This window comes from Arvicola amphibius, chromosome 8 (assembly GCF_903992535.2).
Source record: "Arvicola amphibius chromosome 8, mArvAmp1.2, whole genome shotgun sequence".
In the NCBI taxonomy this organism is placed as follows: domain Eukaryota; kingdom Metazoa; phylum Chordata; class Mammalia; order Rodentia; family Cricetidae; genus Arvicola; species Arvicola amphibius.
This window is the reverse complement of record NC_052054.1, coordinates 105,988,752-106,010,149: the sequence shown is the minus strand read 5'-3', so window position 1 is coordinate 106,010,149 and position 21,398 is coordinate 105,988,752. Positions and strand designations below refer to the sequence as shown.

General features: G+C 39.0%; 1 protein-coding gene across 1 annotated transcript in view; it reads left to right on the top strand.

Moving 5' to 3' along the window:
* Positions 1–21,398, top strand: part of Psmd1 (proteasome 26S subunit, non-ATPase 1) — a 77,843-nt gene that overhangs the window by 48,205 nt on the left and 8,240 nt on the right. Inside the window, exons 17-21 of the mRNA XM_038338916.1 lie at positions 6,003–6,117; positions 8,816–8,932; positions 16,095–16,197; positions 17,647–17,816; positions 20,159–20,251. Of these exons, the coding sequence (XP_038194844.1) occupies positions 6,003–6,117; positions 8,816–8,932; positions 16,095–16,197; positions 17,647–17,816; positions 20,159–20,251 (598 nt within the window). The remainder of the gene's footprint in view (positions 1–6,002; positions 6,118–8,815; positions 8,933–16,094; positions 16,198–17,646; positions 17,817–20,158; positions 20,252–21,398) is intronic.

Sequence of the window (21,398 nt, the reverse complement as noted above, 5' to 3'; positions counted from 1 at the left end):
GCAAGGTTGGAATGTGTACGCATCTGTCCCATGTTTGCTGGTAAGGCATCCAGATTTTTAGTCTTTTTCTAGAGGGTTCGATTTCAGAAGATTCAATGAAAAATATCAATAGAGGTAGAAGAAAAAAGATATTAGTTTCTCATCCTTTTTTTCTGTAATTTTAAGAGAAGAATTTGAATTTAAATATCAGAGAGTTTCCCTTAGACACAGAGAGGTCATGTTACTTCCAGAAATCAGAAAAAAAAAAAAAAAACACACTAGAGCTAACTAAGTACCCCCTCCGATTTTGAAAGGTTAGTATGCATTTGTGATAGTTCAGCCAGTACCCACAAAAATACTGTATTTCTGATTTGCCACAGAGACAGTGCTAGAGGAGATAGCACACTACATGCTCTCTGACCCTTGGGTACTTTCCCCTTAACTTTAGAAAACGCGCAGAGCAGTGGTCAGAGCTCTAAAGAGTTGCAAGTGAGGGATTCAGTAAGTACTGCCACCCATCCAGTCAGATTCAAGCCCACCTAAGGGGCTGAGTCAGGATTTACCCGCTGAGAATCTAAGTGCTGTCATCATTTTTCTGATGGGTGCTGATTTAAATGCTTTTTTATGACTCATTTTATAATTCCTTTAGTTGGAGAGAAAGTAGTCCAAAGTATTACTAGCCAAGTACTTGATTTTAGTAATAACTGCGTCTTTCTACAAGGTTTTAAATGTGATCACGTAAGTCTGCCAAATTTGAACCGTTCTTATTTAAGTACTTCTTTTCTCTTCCCAATTCCCTTGAGAAGCACTCTAAGAGGAAGATGAAGTTATTTGTTCATTATACTCACAATCCCCATATTAATTTAGCCCTTCGTATTTATAAACTTTAATCCACTGAATAGATAGAAAAGACTGTGGAAACAAAGCTCCTGAAGATTAAGATGGAAACAGCAAAAACCTAAGTTATATTCCATATGTATTTGTTAGCTACTTACCTCTTATCAGCATGTGAGTTTCCTAAGCATGCCGTCCTTGTGTCTGTTCAGTTGGGCTCCTTCTGACATCCTCCTCCCATGGACTTACTCTGAGCTTCCAGCACTGGCACTTGTAAGCAGCTGTACGCCTGCCAGAGAGGTTATTTCCTCTTTGATACTGTCATTATTAGAGCATAGCTGCATTCATTGTAATTCATAAAACCACTCGCTAATTGTGGCCAACCAGTTCATGACCCTTATTCAAGTTACATTCTTTTACATTATCTTTGATATTTGGGGGAAATGTAGTAAACTATTACTTTAGCATAGATGATTTTTATTTGGAATTAAGCCTTCACTGTTTTTCCCTTCTGAGGAAAAAAGAGATATAATCTAGAGGGTTTGGAACTTGTAATTTCTAGCAATGAAACAAGATTCTTATCCAGCTTTGTGCTTCGCTGTGGAGCACAATTAATTTGCTCGTGTCGCTGCCTTATATAGAAGAGCACACAGGAAGGTCTGCATGCTACTTGTATACATACGTAAGTTTTGGCAGAAACTTTGTCTCTGCACATTTCTAAACAGCCTCTGAATTTGGGAGCTGTTTCATTGCCAGCTTCTTTTCCCACAGATTTTTAATTGGGAAGAGTGTATAATGTATAGAAAAAATGCATTTCTGCCCATTTTTGAAAAGCAATGTATAAGTCTTTACAATTATGCTCTTGAAATTTAAACTATAAAACTTGCTTAGTGTTAAAACTTTAGAATTCTCGGGGTTTTCTCTTTAAAGGATCTTCATAGGTCCTTTGGAATTTATTTACTTATTTACATATAGATTATTGATGGAATTTGTGAGTTTTGTTTTATTGGTTGGTTGGTTGGTTGGTTGGTTGGTTGGTTGGTTGGTTTTTCAAGACAGGGTTTCTCTGTAATAGCCCTGAATGTCCTGGAACTCATATGGAGATCGAGCTGGCCTTGATACGTCTGCCTCTGCCTTCTGAGTGCTGGGATTAAAGGCGTGCGCCACCACTACCTGGCAGGATTTGTGTATATTTTATTATAATATTTTTAAAGTATTTCCATCATATATTCCCTTTCCTCCTCCCACTCCCATTCATTGCTTTCCTCTTCCCAGCTATCCTGCCTCTACATTCATTAGTGTCTGTATCCCAGCAAGTTGTTTCATTAGGTCATTTACAGAGCATGGGCATCTTACCAATGGCTATAGCACTGAAGAAAGTGGTTTTCCCCTTCCCCATCCAACATTAGCTGCAGGCAGTCCCTAGATCTATTTCTTTTTTTTTTTTTTTTTTTTCTCATTTTTGCTTCTTTTGGGTCATTATTCTTGTTTGGTTCCTCATAGTACTTTTTGTTGATTGCATCTCTGTATTATAATTTATTATTTTGTTTTCTGTACTTCGTAAAATTCTTCTTAGATTTTTGTTAACAATTTTATTGTGTATTTGTGTGTGCGCATGTATGGTATGGGGAGGAAATGCATGCCACAGCACGTATATCAGAGGACAGCTTACATTTGTCTCCTTCAGTCATGTGGATCCCAGGGTCAAACTCAGGTGGTCAGGCTTGACTGCAGGTGCCCTACCTGCCAAGCCATCTCACTGGCCCCTATTTTATATACCCTGATTATTGGTTTTTGGAAGCTTGATAACATTCAGATTCTGTTTCTCTCTCCCTATTTATTTGTCCATTTCCTAATTAAGAACTAAGAGTGATGACTTACATAAGGTCTAATCGTTTTCATAATGTATTAGTACTCATTGATAATCATGTTGGGATCGCTTGATTCTTTATAAATGCAAAGTGATTATACAGTTGTATCATGACTTCTGACTGCTTCTTTAAGTCATTATATACATATGATGTGCAAAGATTACTATGCAGGTTTTGTTTCTGGTATGTTTTTGCATTTCAGTCACTGCTTAGAAACTCCTTTGTCCATTAGAGCTGTCTGCCGAGACACTGACAAGCCTGTGAAGAGCTTATGGCTTTATTGTGCTCTTCAAAAAAGATTAAATGCCTAAGCTAGTTTATTAGAGGTTGTCTTTCCTTGTCTAAACACTTAGGTTTTCTAAAGAATGTGTCAGAGCTGGGATGTTATTAGACTGAAACTGACAGTTTTTTGTTTTTTATAAAAAGGCTTTGAGTTTCCAGCCCTTACTACTAGTTTTAGTCTTAATTGCAGCCAGCGAGCTAGTTAAGCCCTGTGACAACTCCGAGGATTTGTGTTCCCAGGGAGAATTTTTTTTCTAAATCTTATAAAATAATAATGCCATTTGAGAAACAAAACATGTCCGAGTTGCATTCTCTTTCAGGTGGTTTTCTACTAATGGTGATGGAGGGGTGAGGAAGGTCAGAGTACACTGTATACATGCATGAAAATAGGATGAAACCTGGAATTCTGTGCAGTGGGTAGGAAGGGAGGAAAACTAAGGTTGGATGTGAGGCATTGACTAAAGAATAGTGTTGGGAGATCTTATTTATTCCTACTACTTTCAAGTGAAGACTATAAAATAGGTGAAGTTTTAAGATAGGTTCTTAGGTAAACTCTTTTCTATGCATCAGTTTTCCCTGGAATATCCCGCCCTTACTGCAGCCAAATGACAAACTGTAAAATTCTGCAGGCCACTAGTGCCTAAAAGGTTGCTGCGGAGGGGCTCTGAGGTTAAGAGCACTGACTGTTCTTCCAAATAAGACCCGGGTTCAATTCCTAGCACCCACATGACAACTCACAACTGTCTGTAACTCCAGTTCCAGGGGACCCAACACCCCCACACAAACATACATGCAGGCGAAAATCTATGTTCAGAAAAAAAATAAATTTAAATAAATAAAAAAAAGTTGCTGAGGAAATCTGAAAGTGAAAAGCTTAAGTATAACAAGCTACCTAGCAAATCTAGCTTGTTTGACTCTTTTTTGAAAGAACCTTTGACTATGAGTTACACTGTCTTGAAAGAGATCCAACTACAGCTATTAGCACACAAATGCCAGTTTCTGATCCAAAGCCAATTTCTGGTTTTGCATTAAGATTTCAGTGGTGACAGCATAGAGATATGTCAGTTCTCGTAGCATACACAAAAGGAACAGGTATTTGTGAGTGAAATAATTAAGGTTCAGTAAGATTCAGAGCTTGTCTCCCTGGTGGTAAATAATCACCCTAGAATTAGAACCCAGATCTCTCTGTTTCCTCTATCTCAATGAATTAAACACAAATAAGTTAGCAGTAAAAGCAGATCATAAAAGCAGAAATCAGAGTTAAGAATTTTGCTTGATTTATCGGCAGATAGGTTGAGGAATCAGAGAATGAATAGAATAGAATTGCATAGATGAATGGTCATTATGAGAGAAGTGGTTTAAGGGAGGGGGATGTCCTTTAGTCCTCTTCTGTATGTTGACAGAGGTGTCAATGATGTCTTTGGTTGGAGACATCCAGCGGCCCTTAGATTCTATTTAGGGTGGTTTTTGGATCTTAGGGAGGGCAAGGACCTCACAGGAGCTAATATATCTTAATTCCTGTTCATTATGCTAAGTCTCTGATGTCATGGCACTTACCTAGTGATAATCATAAACTTATAACTCTACCAGAGAAATATCATGAAATTTTATGCCTTCAAAACTTTGTGGGCTGGAGAGATGGCTCAGCAGTTAAGAGCATTACCTGCTCTTCCAAAGGTCCTGAGTTCAATTCCCAGCAACCACATGGTGGCTCACAACCATCTGTAATGGGGTCTGGTGCCCTCTTCTGGCCTGCAGGCATACACACAGACAGAATACTGTATACATAATTGATTGATTGATTGATTGATTGATTGATTGATAGATAGATGAAGAGCATTGCCTGCTCTCCCAAAGGTCCTGAGTTCAACTCTCAGCAACCACGTGGTGGCTCACAACCATTTGTAATGAGGTCCGGTGCCCTCTTCTGGCCTGCACACATACGTGTAGACAGAATATTGTATACATAATAAATATTTTAAAAAAACTTTGTGATGACCCTGCCAAGAACAGTGTTTCTGCCTGTGTAAATATATTACTAGTTTTCTCTCTATTAGTAGAGAGAGCTAGAGAGTGGAGGGGAAAGACTCCATATTCTGAAAGCACTTGATTTATTAATATGATGTAATGTGGTAGTTGTAGAAAATACTCAATAAAGAAATAGTAGTTAGAAGTTGGAGTGTTGAAACAAAGAAATTCATATGTGCAATTTATGATTAGATGATGTTAATGATTTGTGTGCATTCCCTTCTTCAGTTCTTGCTCTTGGAAGGTTTATACAAATAGTAGCACTGGTAAGATGACTATTAGGTGTAAGCAAAGAACTTTTTATTGAAATAAAATATCTGAATTTTGTTACTTATTTCAGTGTGTCATACCCACCCCCACTCACTCACTATGTAGCTCTGGCTAGCCTGGAACTCTCAATGTAGACCAGGATAGTCTCAAAGTCACAGATATTCTCTACCTCCAGAGTGCTGGAATTGGAGTATTTATGCTTTGTGTGCTACTCTGGAAACATCTAAAAGACTCTGTAAATGCCTTGTCTAATGTAACAAAATGCATAGTGCCCAGAAAGTAAGAAAGGGAGCACAGGGAAATGTGCTACGTGTGCCTCACTGTCCACTTTGAAAGGTGCTAGGAAACAGCCAGCATGCAGAGAGCTTGCTTAAGAAATCCCTGATATAGTCCTATTTCTCTGAGTGTTTTCTGAATGTAGAAAATATATTTCTACTCTCATTCCATGGGAGATTTTTTTTCCCATAATTTTTAATAGTCTTACCACTTGTGTTCCTTGATAGCTTTGAATTGCCTATGTAGTACAGGCTCTGCTCAAGTGATGATCTCTTCACTAGTGCTGCGATTATAGGTCTGTGCCAACACATCCTGTTCTGTGGAAGAGTTGTAATTCCACAACTTATTTGTTAAATATTACCTTGTTTCCTGTGTCTTAGAAAAAGACAATAAAAGCTGTTCCATTTTGGTTTATAACATATTGCCTGTAATAGCGTCTTCTTTTTCTTTGTTTCCTATCAGGACGCCTGAACAGTGTCCAAGTGTTGTTTCTTTATTATCAGAGAGTTACAACCCTCATGTGCGCTATGGAGCTGCGATGGCCCTGGGGATCTGCTGTGCTGGCACAGGAAACAAGGTAAGGCCTCAAACCAAAGAGGTCAGTTCTTTCCTGGCACCGGGCTTTTCTGCTGCAGAAAAGTGTGAAAATACAGGTGTGGTGTGATCTCTGAGACTGAGCTTGGCACACAGCTTCACAGTGCTCCCCACTCCTATGTGTTACAATGCCTGAGGCTTCCTAGAACAAACAATGCTTGTGGACGGCCATTGAGAATTGCTCTGTCATGTTACATGCTTATTCTCTGTTTAATTAGTATTGTGGAAATTAACATTGCTGTTTGAAGCCACCCAAAATTAACTCATTTTTTTGTTATTTTTAATTATATGCATGTGTGTGGGTACATGAGTGCAGATGCCGTGGAGACCAGAGGCATGAGATTCCCCAGATGCTGTGACATACAGTCTTGATTCACAGCATTGATAGAGTCACCATACTTTACCTTGAATAGCATACATATATGTAGGACCCTTGGGTGGCCCTTTTTTTAAATTCAGGTTTTTTTTTAAAAAAATATGTTTTGCCTGCTTGTATGTATACATATCACCCACACCATAGTGCCTGTGGAGGCCAGAAGAGGGCACTAGGTTCCTTGGAGCTGGAGTTACAGATCAGTTATGAGCTGTGCCTGGGTGCTGGAATTGAACCCAGGTCCTCTGGAAGAGCAGCCAGTGCTCTTAACCACTGAGCCATCTCTCAGACCCAACTTTCTTGACTTTTTCCTCTAATAAAGAGTGTTCATATTAGATACACCCCTGTCCCAACACACATCATTGATACTCACTGTGTACACACAAACACATCATTTAATGCAATAAAGGTTCTGAATTTCCTTTGGGCTGGCAAGATAGCTCAACAGGTAACGGTGCTTGCCACCAAACCTGGCAGCCTGAGTTCAGCCTCTAGGACCTGTATGGTAGAAAGAGACAACCAGTGCCCACAGGCTGTGCTCCATGTGCACACTATGGTATGTATGCCCATAAAGCTCAGGCACACACATACACATATACCACACACCAATAAATTAATTTTTTTAAAGAATTTTTAGATCTGGGACTGGAGAGATGGCTCAATTCCCAGCACCCACAGAGCAGCTCACAACTGTTTCTAACTCCTGTTCAAGGGGATCTGACACCATCACACAGACATGCATGCAGGCAAAACACCAATGTGCATAAAAAGAAAATTAATATTTTGAAAAAGGATTTTTAGAGCTGTTTCATTCTCTTCTGGTGTTTTATAAGCATTTATTGCTACCTTGCATACTGTTACAACTATTTAGCTTAATATCTATGCCCCCTCTACTGAAACATAAGATTCCCGTGAGCAAAATGTTCACTGCTAGGACAGCAATCATCTTGGCACTTGATGTATTAGGGAGGGAATTTCTTCGGTAAACATCTGTGAAGACAGGCATATATCTCTAGTCCTAGCACGTGTGAAGCAGAGGCAGGTAGATCTTTGTGAATTCAAGGCCAAGTGCCAAGCCAGCTAGGGCTAAAAAAAAGCGTATATCAGAGGCTGGAAAGATGACTCCACGTTTAAGAGCACAGACTGCTCTTGCAGCAGGTTATTATTTGGCTCCTGGCACCCACATCAAGTAGCTCACAACTGCCCTTTAACTCCAGTTCTGGAAATCCCACACCTTCCTCTGGCCTTCAAAGGTACCTGAATTCATATGCACATACTACCTGCCCCCACCTTTACATACATACACATAATTAAAATATATTTTTTAAATATGTATCTTCACCCAGTTTTGATGGTATACACCTTTAATCCCAGCTCTCAGAATTCAGAGGCAGGTGGATCTCTTGAGTTTGAGGCCAGCCTTATAGAGTTCTAGGACAGCCAGAGCTGTTACACAGAAAAATCCTGTCTTGAAAAAGAAAGAAAAAAATTATGTATCTCCATTTTTATTAGAGCGATCATTAAGTGTATATAAGAATTTTGTCTTATAGGTGGGAGGGAATACACACACGCCACCGCACGTATATGTCCAGGGCAGAGGTAGCTTGTAGGAGTCAGTTCTCTCTTTCTGTGTGCATCCTGAGAATCAAACTCAGGTTTTCAGACTTAACAGCAGGCTGCTTACCTGCTGAGCTGTCTCACTAGCTGCCTCTTTTTCTTGTATACATCTGTTCTGTAAACACAGGAAGGATACAGTTGGACATTTTGCTAAGTATTTTTCCTCTTAGGCTTTTAATTTACATTTATGTCAGCTCTCATAAGTTAAATACAAATTGGATTTTTTTTCTTTCCATATTATTCTAAACTTAATATGATATCTAGGAGCAAATGTTCTTTGAAACATGGCATCTGACAAGTTAATACAATGAAAAATTTTTATTGCTCATACTAAACAAGTCTGCTTTATTTCTAGATAATTTGTGTGACCTAGGTATTTGTACATAGCTGAAAGAGATTTGGCATTTGATTACTTTTATTTAAGAAACTTAGCCAGGCAGTGGGCACACACCTTTAATCTCAGCACTCAGGAATCAGAGGCAAGTGGATCTCTATGAGTTCGAGGTCAGCCTGGTCTACAGAGCAAGTTCCAGGACAGCCAGGGCGTAGAGAAACCCTGTCTCAAAAAAAAAAAAAAAAAAAAAAACTTACCCTAATGTAAAATATACCTTTGAAAACGATTGATTTGAAAATACAGCCATCTCAACTTCACTTAAAGTTTTGTTTGTGTTTTTGTTTGTAATGATTTTAGGAAGCAATTAATTTACTAGAACCAATGACGAATGATCCTGTGAACTACGTGAGGCAAGGGGCTCTGATAGCGTCAGCTCTCATCATGATCCAGCAGACCGAAATTACTTGTCCAAAGGTGAGCAAGGAAGCCCTAGAAGGGAGGTAGTTTGGGCTTTGCTTTTGTCATTTATTTATCTTAGTCACTGACAGTAAGAAAAAGCACATTTAAGGGCAACAGACTAGAGTGTTGTAATTATATAATTTTACTTGGTGTGTGTTTTATAAACTTAGGTGACTTTGTTAAGTATATAACATGCTTAAGAAATTATAACTCATGGAGTAAAATGATAAAGTGTGCTTTTTATTTGTTTTGGTATTTTGTTTTTGCCTCTTTGTTTTTAAATAGATACAACAGGACTGAAGTACCCTGTTAGGGAGTGCAAATTCAAACTTTTCTGCTCCAGCCTTCTAAGACAGTGAAAAATCCCACTTCATGTTATGTGTATAGCTAACATCGGTCTTAAAAGAATGCAACTACATTCTTACCCTCCTAGGCAATCCTGGGAAGGGTGTCAGTTGCTCAGGAAGTTTTTAAAGTAGTTCTTGGTGATAGTGTCTCAGCTAATGACCAATACCTGTCACTTTTAGATGTCAGATTCAGTGCATAGTGACTTCTAATCATGAGTCCTCCAAGTGGTCCCTCTGAATCCTCTTTCTCTGGATCTGTGCTGAGAGAAAAAGACAGCCCAACTTTCCTCAAGGAGGTGGCCCTCATAGGCTGCACCTCCTCTGGATTAACCATAACAGATTTTAAGGCATTTATTTAAAACTTCCCTCATGACAGTCTCTTATACCTCATATTAGTCTTTACTGTACAGTGCTTCTGAACACAGCCAAAACATCTCATTCTCTTGAGAACAGAAAGTGTATATGCATTATTTGTATATTCTGAAATTATCTTGCTTGATGTGTTCAGTAGAAATGTAAGCCACTGATTGTGTACAAGTGATACCTACCTGTAATCATAGCTTCTCAGGACAGCACTGCCTTGGCTACAGGAGATTTCAAGACCAGCCTAGACAATTTAGTAAAACACCAACCCAGTATTAAAACAGATGAGGCAGGGACAGGTGGGGCTCAGTGGTAAAGTTATATGTGTTGACTTAATCTCCAGTAGTTAGTTAGTAAGTAAGAAAGAAAGATACTTAGCCCGTGCCCATAATAATCATTTAGAGCATTTAGCAGATTTGAAATGTTATGTATATCTGAGATGCAGTTAAAAACAAAACATTACTAGCAGAAAAAAAAATGTTGATGCCAAGTGTGGTAACAACTACAGACAGTTGCAGCACCTAAGAGGCTAAAGCAGGGGTGTCACAAATTTAATCCTGACCTGGACAACATAGTCAGTGTCCTTAAAAAAGAAAATAGGAGAGAAAGGGGAAGAAGGAGAGGAAAGGGGTGAAGCCATTGGCCTCTCTTCAGCCTCAGCATGGAGGCTAGGCATGGAACATCTTTATTTTAAGCAGAGGAGAGTCAGGAAAGAGGGGTGTACTTGCTAGACTCTGCAGTGTCCTGCCTCTTCACAGCTTGGTCTGACAAACCTTAGTTTCTAAGCAGTCACTGTCATTTTGTCTCACTACCCAGTGCTTCTCTAAAAATCATTTTTAGCATTTCTGAAAGCTGTATTATTGCACGTAGACTCTGACCTCTCTCATCTTGTTTTTCCAAGAACTGCTTAATATGCTGTGTCTTCTAGAACATAAACATCTTTGCAAACACAGACTACATTTCTTTATGCTTTAAATATAGCAGCTATCATATGAGTAGCTTTTATTTCTGCAGTTGATGCTGCACTGAGCCTTTGGAGGTTTTCCAACTGAGCAATGTCATTAAAGAATGTACCTCCTCAAATAGTCATATATAAATATTTATCCACTCAGACCTCACATATTGCTTTCACACTGCTTCTATTGTCAGCTAGACAAAAGTTTAGCCATCTTCATATCCTGGCTATAGAATTTGAGTAATTAAACCAGGTATGGTAGCTGGGGAGATGGCTAATCAGGTAAGAATGTTTGCTACATAATAATGAAGACCTGAGTTTGTACCCCAGCACCATGTAAACGTCACGCATGGCCACAAATGCACCTGTAACTCCAGCACTGTGAGGAACAGAAACAAAAGGGTCTCTGGGGATTACAGTTGCCAGCCTAGCTCCAGGTTCAGTGGGAGACCTGTTTGAAGGGAACAAGGCAGGGAGTGAGAGGGTGGCCCTCTTCTCTGACCTCCATGCATATGCCGTACACACAAAATAAAGAAGTTACTTAGTTCAAATGAAACTGGAGCTCAAGGCCAGCCTACATCAGTAAGTCTGAAGCTGTCCTGGGCTACATGAGAACCTATCTCAAAAAAAAAAAAAAAGAAAGGAAGGAAGGAAAAAGGAATGAACATCCTTTTGAAGTAGAATAGGTTTTTCATTTTTAAATTGACTCTAAGAATTGTCACATTTAGAAAAACAGTCAGGGTACAGCAGTTTAAGTAATTGATCTTTTTTTAAAAAATAATTGTAAGTTATGAACTTGAATGGAGTCTTAACTGGTATGAACAAATAAAGTACTCTGCTATCTTGAGGCTGTATCAGAATAATGAATACTAATTAAGAATGTTTAAGTAGTACTGGCGAGATGGCTCAGTGGATAAAAGCAGCTGCTGGCAAGCCTGAGTTCTGTCCCTGGATCCTATATAGTAGAGGGGAAAGCTGACCCCTACAGGTTGTCCTGTGATTTCCACATGTGCATTGTGACACTCATGTACCCAGACACATAAGCAAATGCTATTTAATAAAAATAAAAATTTAAATGTACCTATAGCTGCTAGCTCTGCAATTAATATAAATCGGGAATCAAATGTAAATGTTTGCATACTGACTACAAAAGCCAAACTATGTCTGATAATGTCTATGTTTTTAAAGAGAACAAAATTCTCAAATCCCCATAATTCTACATTTTCAAATCAGTACATGAAATTAATGGAAACATCTCAAACGCAAACATCAGGAAATTTAGAATTATATCCTGGGACTGGAGAAATTGCTCTGTAGTTAAGAGCACTGGTTGCTCTTCCAATGGGCCCAGGTTCAATTCCCAGCACCCATACACTCAACCACTCCAGTCCCAGCAGATCTAATACTCTCATCGGGCTTCTTTGGGCACCAGGCACACACATTGTGCAGAGATCTGTATGCATGCAAAACATCCATATACATAAAAATGATTAAAAAAAAAGAATAATTGCACTCCTTCCTCAAAGAAATGCGAAGTAAAATGACCTTGGATATTTTGTAAGATTCATAATGGAGGGGCTGGAGAAATAGCTCAGTGGTTAAGAGCACTGGCTGCTCTTCCAAAGGTCCTGCGTTTAATTCCCACCAACCACATAGTGGCTCACAACCATCTGTAATGAGATCTGGTGCCCTCTTCTGCCTGCAGACAGAATACTGAGGATATTGTATACATAATAAATAAATAAATCTTTTTAAAAAGATTCATAATGGAAATCTGCAGTGTTTGTGTAATATTATATCATAGTTCTAACACTTAGCCCGCACATTGTGCTCTTGGTTTAAGTAATTCCAGTATGTCTTTATATCAGTTTCTCTCTTGTTCACACCCACAAACATAAACCCGGTATCATAGGCACACTTCTGTATTACTACAGACATAATTTAGAAATTTTTAAGTGTACACTTAACCTTTTAATGGGTTCTTGAGCTACTTTCTCTCCAAAACCTAACTCCCTTCTTCATGAATCATCTATTGTTTGTCTTGTTAAATGGAATCCACCATTAGCAGTTTATTTGAACATTTATATAGTAATGTGGTATATAAAAAGATGAAAAATTACAATATAAAAATAAACTCTTAGGGCTAGGGAGGTGATGGCTCATTCATTAAAATTAGTCTTTGCTATTCTAGTAGAGGATCCAAGTTCAATTCCCAGCATCCGCATCAGGCAACTTACTAGCTGCCGTGACCCAGCTCCAGCATATCCAGTGCTCTGTTCTGGCCTCTGAGGATATACACAGACATATCAATAAATAATAAAGCAAATTTAGAACTAATAATAATGAAATCTAGTGCTCTTCTTTGCCTTATATCATTTAGCCTATGTCTGGTGCAAAGAATCTTCTCCAACCACTGACAAGTACATGTTGTCCCCCCATTAGCAACTACCTGTTTTAGAAGTAGGGTCCTGGGGCTGGAGAGATGGCTCAGAGGTTAAGAGCACTGTGCTCTTCCAGAGGTCCTGAGTTCAACTCCCAGCAACCACATGGTGGCTCACAACCCATCTGTAATGAGATCTGGTGCCCTCTTCTGGCATGCGGGCATACATGGAGGCTGAATTCTGTGTACATAATAAATAAATAAATCTTTTGGTTTTTTGAGACAGGGTTTCTCTGTGGCTTTGGAGCCTGTCCTGGAACTAGCTCTTGTAGACCAGGCTGGTCTCGAACTCACAGAGATCCGCCTGCCTCTGCCTCCCGAGTGCTGGGATTAAAGGCGTGCGCCACCACCGCCCGGCTAAATAAATAAATCTTAAAAAAAAAAATAAAGATGTGCATCACCACACCCTGCTCAATTAAAAAGAAGAAGAAGGAGAAGGAGAAGGAGAAGGAGAAGGAGAAGGAGAAGAAGAAGAAGAAGAAGAAGAAGAAAAGAAGAAGAAGAAGAAGGGTCCTATTGAGCCAAACTTGTTAAACTCCTTACTTCTAAAATGAAATTACAGTTTTGTTAGATAATTAGGTTTTTGTTGGCTATCATGATTCATCAGAAATGAGTCCAAAGAATTTTAATCCTTTTCCCTTGATCAAAAATTGTCATTTCCCCTTCCAGAACTGAACCCAGGCCCTCTGCAAGAGCAGCTACTGCTCTTCACTGCAGAGCCCTCTCCAGCCCTCATTTTGTTTTTTTAAGCCTAAGTTCCACATACATCTGGCCTCAAGGATCTCATGGAAGGAATTGCAGTTGTGTAGTTGAAGTTCTAAACACAGATGTCAAAGAAAATTATTAAAACTTCCAAACTGGTTCCTGATATGCGGGGATAATTTCTTTTTCTTTTTTTTCCCCAGACAGGGTTTTTCCGTAGCTATCAAGCCTGTCCTGGAACTAGCTCTTGTAGATCAGGCTGGCCTTGAACTCACAGGGATCCGCCTTCCTCTCCTGGGATTAAAGGCGTGCACCACCACCACCCAGCACAGAGATAATTTCTGTAGCCAGAATGAAGGAGGGAAGGGAGTATGCTCTGCAGAAGAAATAGCTCTAAAGAATTTTGTTCCTTTCTGATTTTTCTAATAGTATAAGGTATAAAGTACAGTGTAAAACATGATGAATTTTTTTAAAATGTATGAATTTAAAAATCTGTACATAGTAGAACATGTGGATCACAGAATAACCTAAATTTTAAGTTAATATTTTCCACAAGTTCTACTTGAGGGGGAGTGGTGTTACCATTCTTTTTGTTTTACTGTTTTTTGAGACAGATGGCTCCTTGTATAGTTTAGGCTGGCTTCCGCTCTCAGGTTACAGGGTTATAAGTTTGTGACTCTTTTTCCTGGCCATGGCGCCAACATATTCTGAACAGTGAAGTTAAATTAGAAAACCATGATATGGTAAGATTGTATTAAATTCTCCTTTGTAATGTACATACATTGCTTTGTCTCGTATTTATTTTTACAAGTTCATAAAATATTTTTTAACCTTTACCACATAAAATTTCCATCCTATATAAGGTAATGTAAATATTCATCTAAAATAAGTTCAGAATCAAAGGAATTTGGCCTGTTGAGCCAGAGTAAAAACATCAAACTGGTTGTGAGTTCAGTGATGATTTAATCACGCTGGATTTTATAGTTTTTAAAAAAGTAAGGCTGGAAGTACATGACTTAGTAGTGATTATGTGCATTTTATTCCCGTAGTACAGTTTATTGCTGCTTGTGAATAAAACTGAAAGCCATCTTTAAGGAGTGTTATTTTGTTAGCAGTGTTTAGGTGGCAGAGCCGATGGTAGTACAGAGGGTCATAAGATTCTGCCTCCATAAGACATTTATACTGAAGTATGAAATGCCTCATATTTACATGACCACATGTTGCTTCCGGTAGTTTTTAGAACATGTCTTTAGGGGATGAGGTAGATACTATAATTCTCGGAGGGGAACACTAAGGCACAGAAAAGCTGGTGAATGGTCAGATATAGTGATGCTTACCTGTGGTCCCAGCCACTAAGGAGACTTCAGCAAAAGGATCATTTGCACTCAGGAGTTCGAGACCTGCGCCACCTTACAAAAAGACCCATTTGAAAAGAAAATGGACACAGAACAGACAGACAGACTAGTAATTTACCAAAATGGCTTCTAAGAGCAGAGAGAATCTTATGCCAGGGCTACCTGATTCTGTTACTCAGCCATAGTGTCACACTGAAGCCTTTAGAGCAATACAGAGAAGAAATTCTGAAAGAATATGTACAAAGCTCATTATAGTAGGAAACTCAAATCTGGTGTTTTCTGCTTTTGGCAGATTTGGGGAGCTCCATGATCATGTGCTTCTTGAACAAGCAGACTTCTTCCTGAGTGCCTACCATTTGAAAGCACTGTTGGGAAAACAAGGAAGTGTAAGACATGGAAGAAGCATAAGATAGTGCCCTATCTCTACCCAGACAGTTTTAAAAAATCAGTGTATTCATTAAGAATATTTTGTAAGCACTTTTATGTGGAAGTACTGTATAGTAATTTCAGGAAAACACTGAAGCATACAGAATTACTGGGGATCTCATCCTGAGTTGGATCATAAGAGTACTGATTCTGACAAGTCTTCAGAAACTGGTGTGTATTCAGAATGCACATCTCTAATGTTTGTATACACTCACACTCTGAGTGAAAGGTCATTTGCTTAAGGTAGAACTGAAGGGCCATGCCTGTTAGGAGATCTGCTCAGTTGACAGTAAGCAGCATAGTGTTTGTGAGGACTGTGGGCCTGCTGGCTGGTGCAGAGTGAAGTCTTAGTCAGCACTCCCTTGAGTCTGAATCGCCCTCTGTGGAATGAGGACTGAGAGTAGCCAGTGCTCCCACACTAGGAAGTCAGAACGCTGATCTCAATGTTTAGCCTTCACATCTGGTCCATCACCCTCTTCTGAATGTCTTGAAATGAGAACTGAGTCTCAGTATCATTAGCTCAGTTTACTGGGTGCTTTTTAATAGCACAACAAATGAACAGACCATAATATTTTTCTTGTTTCTTCAGGTTAATCAGTTCAGGCAGCTGTATTCCAAAGTCATCAATGACAAGCATGATGATGTCATGGCCAAATTTGGCGCTATTCTGGCCCAAGGCATACTGGATGCAGGTAAATGTTCTTAGGTCTTCCAGATGTATTATATAAATCTAATGAAACAGTTAATCTAATGTTCTGTATGACATCATGGAAATTGAGTCTGAAGCAAATAATTCCTGGGTAGAACTTGAGGAGTATATAATTTCCAGAGATAATTTTAATTTATTCAAGCACAAACATAACATTTGAATAGTAATCGTTCCATTGCACTCACATGCACACTGTTTCGTCTTGCCTCCCTGCTAAAGACTGAACCTAGAACATCAAATGTGGAATGTAATTCTACTACTGAGTAACTACATAACACGCTTTTTAGGTTTTATTCTGAGGCAGAGTCTATAAGTTGCCCTGGTTGGCCTTGAACTTGCTATCCTCTTGCATCAGCCTCTTACAAGTAGCTGACACAAATGCTCAGCAAGTCCTAATCCTTGTATATAACAACTATATACGCTCAAGTTATTTTCTCTCTTTGTTCCTCTTTCTTGTTTCGTAAGGCCTACCTTGTAGTGTTGGTAGCATTTTAGAAATACTGGAGAGAAGTTAGAACAGTTCTATTCACTTGGTAAAGTGTTCACTGACTTTCAGCTGGGGCTTCTTTTGTGGGAGGAGTAGGGAGAGTTCACTGTGTAATCCAGGCTACCCTCAAATTCAAACCAAATTTCCTATCTCAGCCTCCCAAGCACTGGAATCATAGATAGTCATGTGCCACTACATCCTGCAAAAATCCAATTCTTTTTGGTTTTTCGAGACAGAAAAATCCAATTCTTTACCTGATGAATTGGCTCTTCACTTTAATTCACTGGCTTTCAAGCTGTATTTCTCTATGCTCCCCAAAGGGTAGTCTAGAGGTGTAGCAAAAGACATAACAGGTTGGAGTTCAATCCATTCACGCTCTCACAGTATAAACTCATGATCAGAATCAGCTTATTTCATTCTTTATCATACTCTTCCTCAGAAAATGTGTTGAATCAAGAATTAAATGTTATAATTTTCCTTTTGTGGAACTGGAGAGATGGCTCAGTGGTTAAGTGCACTTTCTGCTCTTGAAGAAGACCCAAGTTCAGTTAGTTCCCAGCACCCACATCAGGTGGGTCACAACCACCTATAGCTTGAGTTTCAAGGATTCAGCACCCTCTTCTGCCTCTGTGGGCATCAGACACCCACATAGTACATATACATACATGTAAACAAAACACTCATGCACATAAAATAAACATTAAGTGCTTCGGTAAACACCTTTAATCCCAGCACTCAGGTTGCAGAGGCAGTTGGATTTCTGTGAATTCAAGGCTTGCCTGCCTGGTTCCAGAACATGATGAGTTCCAGGACAGCCAGGGCTAAATATTGAGACCCTGTCTCAAAGAAAAACAAAAGCCAGCTGATTCACTAGTACAGTACCTAGAAATGCTTATTTTCATCTTAATGGGTTGCTTTGCTAAAAGTTTTTCTCTTTTTCTGCAGGTGGTCATAATGTCACAATCTCCTTACAGTCCCGGACTGGGCACACTCATATGCCTTCTGTGGTTGGCGTCCTTGTCTTCACCCAGTTCTGGTTCTGGTTTCCCCTTTCACACTTCTTGTCGTTGGCTTATACCCCTACCTGTGTCATTGGCCTTAACAAGGACTTAAAGGTATGTCTGTGAGTTCTGAGCTTTGTGGGATAGCCTTGTCATAGCAGCCCACGTTCATAGATTCCTGTGACTTGAAAGATGACCGTTGCAGGTAGCATATTTTCATTCAGTCAGACTGAACTCAAGTTAGTCCTTAGCCCTTACAAAGTTAGTCCTTAGCCCTTACAGAGTAGAGTGTGTCTGTAGAAGTTTTGAAAGGAAACGTTTACTAGCTGAACACATCTTTTTTTTTAATATTTATTATTTATTTTTATGTACATGAGTGCTCTATCTGCATGTACACCTTTATGCCAGAAGAGGGCATCAGACCCCACTGTAGATAGTTGTGAGCCACCAATTGGTTGTTGGGAATTGAACTCAGGATGTCTGGGAAAACAGCCAGTGTTCTTAACCTCTGAGCCATCCCTCCAGCCCCCATGGACACATCTTTTGACAGGAAATGATGGGGTGGGGTACTTAATACAAAAATATGAAGAGATTTTATAAGTTATTTTGGGTGTTTTGGTTTGGTTTTTGTTTTGCAATAGGGTCTTACTTTGTAGCCCTGACTGGCCTGGAATTCATTATGCAAACCAAGCTGGCCTTCAACTCAGAGAACTAACTACCTGCCTTTCTCTCTAGAATACCTGAATTAAAGGCATATGCTACCATTCCTGGCTAGTATTTTTGGTTTTAGGGGTGGATAAAGTCATTCTGTGTAGCTCGGTGATCTTTCAACTCAAGATCCCTCTGCCTTGACCTTCAGAGCACTGGGATTCCAAGCCTATGCCACCATGCTTGACCACTTTAATCCAAAGGCATCAAGAGGTTCACTACAATTCAGTAGCCAGTGTTGGTTCAAACTTTGAGAGTCTAACCCTGAGTTGTTTATTTTAGGCATATTTAAGCATAGCATAGTTTGATGAAAATTTTCCTGTCAATAATTAACTCGGTCTCATGTGTACAACAAAGCTATGACTATGTCATAACTCTTAGTGAAGTATGTATCTTTCATAAAGACGCAGTCTATAGATTGAAAAGAAGAAATAACATCATGATAAGGGTCTGGGGGAGGATCCTGTGTGTCTCTAGCCACACAGGTAGCGCAGAGGTTTTCAGACTGTTTCCAGACTTCTGGATAGAAAACAGATTAGACATCTCTCTCTTTGAAGAGACAACCCTGCATGTTTAACATGACTAGTCCCCCTAGTGCTTTTCTGTGAGCACAAAGACCTTGCCTACTTCTATCCCTTCAGTAGTGGCAGAAAAGAAGATTGACAATGAGTAATCAGGGAGTCTGGCAGAACAGAACTGATCACAAAGGTTAAAAGCTTTAGGGACTACATGCCCTGTTATCACAAGTTTTAATCACATTTTTAATGGGGTTTGTGATTGTGTGTTTCTTAGTCTTGTGACCTGGTGATTCATCTTGTTCTTTAAGGGTCAAAAGCTTCTGACCTCTTACATTTTTGTCATTACTAATGTTAAGATGTTTTGTTAAATTTTCAGAATGGAAAATTTTGTAAACTCAAATTTTTGTTAATTAAAAATTCCTTATATTAATATTTCATTATAGCTGTACAACTAGTTATTCTTTATTAAGTATTTCAATATTAAAACTGCTCACAGTTGCAAATATTCAGCATCTTTATCTCTCAAAACAACAGTATTTTGTTTTCCTAATCCCTAATATTTGACATTGTCTTTAAACCTCCTCTGTAATCTTTGGAGACTTGCAATCTGCCAAACAATTTTATACTGTTTTCATTCTTCACAATAAAAGTGAAGTAAACAAGATAAGTTCCTGTCTCAGCAAATGTGGTGCTTATTACCATTTTTTTCATGAATGCAAATTAAGTAAGTAAAGAAAGATGCAGGCTAGAGAGCAGGTTTGTTCCATAAGTAATATGAAGCTAGTTTTCCATTAGGCCCATGTTAGAAAGCATGATTATGTGATATGGAAACTAATACAAACTAATAATGGCATAATTATGTGGACAGACTAGTAAGTTTGTTAGTATGGTAAAAGGAGTCATCATGGGGGTTCACTAAGTAGGTAACGGTTGTCCCATGCTCACAGTGTGAGTAGGGCTCAGCCACTAACACTGGGTGGTTTGTGAGAAAACAGGAAAGAAAATGATGCTTGGTCAGTGGCAAGCTTTAAGATCTGTAGGGAACTGTGTACCAAAATTAATTCACAGCGCTTTTCATAGAACGCTGAGATGGAACCAGCACTGTTGTTGAACATTTAACTTGCATGGAAACTTTCCATCTCCCTTTGTGTCCGTATGCTTGTTAAAAACAGTGCATAAGTCTTGATACTATTTCCATGGAGAGAACAAAAGAGTATTTTATTTCTTCAGATGCCGAAAGTTCAATATAAATCAAATTGTAAACCATCCACATTTGCATATCCTGCCCCTCTGGAAGTACCAAAAGAAAAAGAAAAGGAAAAGGTACGTTATTTGATTTATTAAGTAACATTTGTTCTTATTAGAGAAGCTACTGGCTGTTTAAGTGATACAGTTTTGGCTTTTTGTTTGTTTTTATTTGATTTTGTTTGAGTTTTTTAAACAATCGTATTTTACATACTAATCCCAGTTCCCTCTCCCTCCCCTCAAGTGATAGAGTTTTTAAGTCTGGTTGGTTGGTTTGAGTAGGGTCTCACTATGGGTCCTGACTAACCTGGAACTTGGTAGTATATCATACTGACCTCAGACTCACAGAGTCCACCTGATTGCCTCCAGGTACAAAGATTAAGGCCTTGTACATCATGCTGCACTACTTTAATTATGTGTGGGGAGGATATTCATCTGAGTGTGGGCGCCCATGGAGCTAGAGAAATGAGATCAGCTGCCTGACGGCGCTTTTGGGAACCGTACTCAGGTTCTTGGAAGAGCAGTATGTGCCCTTAGCTGCTGAGCCATCTCTTAGCCCCAACCTTGTTTGGTTTTTAAAAGCAAACTTGTAGTGATAGCTAACATTAGACTTACATGTAAAGGTTTTTTTCTCTTTGGGTATCCAGCCCCATGATGCAAGAATTTGTTCTGTTCTGTTGGTACCTAATATCTATTATATCTAATAATATATAATATTATAATTATATCTAATAATAGAGAGTTTTATTATTTCTTATATCTAATGAACCTGTATATCTTTATTTATATTCTTTTATCTGATGTACATTTTTATTTGATACACTACAAATGAGACTACAATAAAAGTGTTTGTGTACATATTTTTTTGTGTTCTTGTTCAAGTGTGTCTGTCACTTAGAATAGCAGGTAGGAATTGTGTGGTCAAAAGTAACTCATGCTGCTGGGTGATAGTGGCACACACATTTAATCTCAACGCTCAGGAGGCAGAGACAGGCAGATCTCTGTGAGTTCAAGGCCAGCCTGGTCTACAAATTGAGTTCCAGGATAGTCAGGGCTGTTATACAGATAAACCTGGGGGTGGGGGTGGGGGTAGTAACTCAAGTTATTTTTTTTTATATGCGTTGTTGTTTTGTCATGGGTGTCAGGTCCCCATGAACTGGGGTTGTAGACAGTTGTGAGCTGCCTTGTGGGTGTGGGAATTGAAACAATGTCTTCTGGAAGAGCA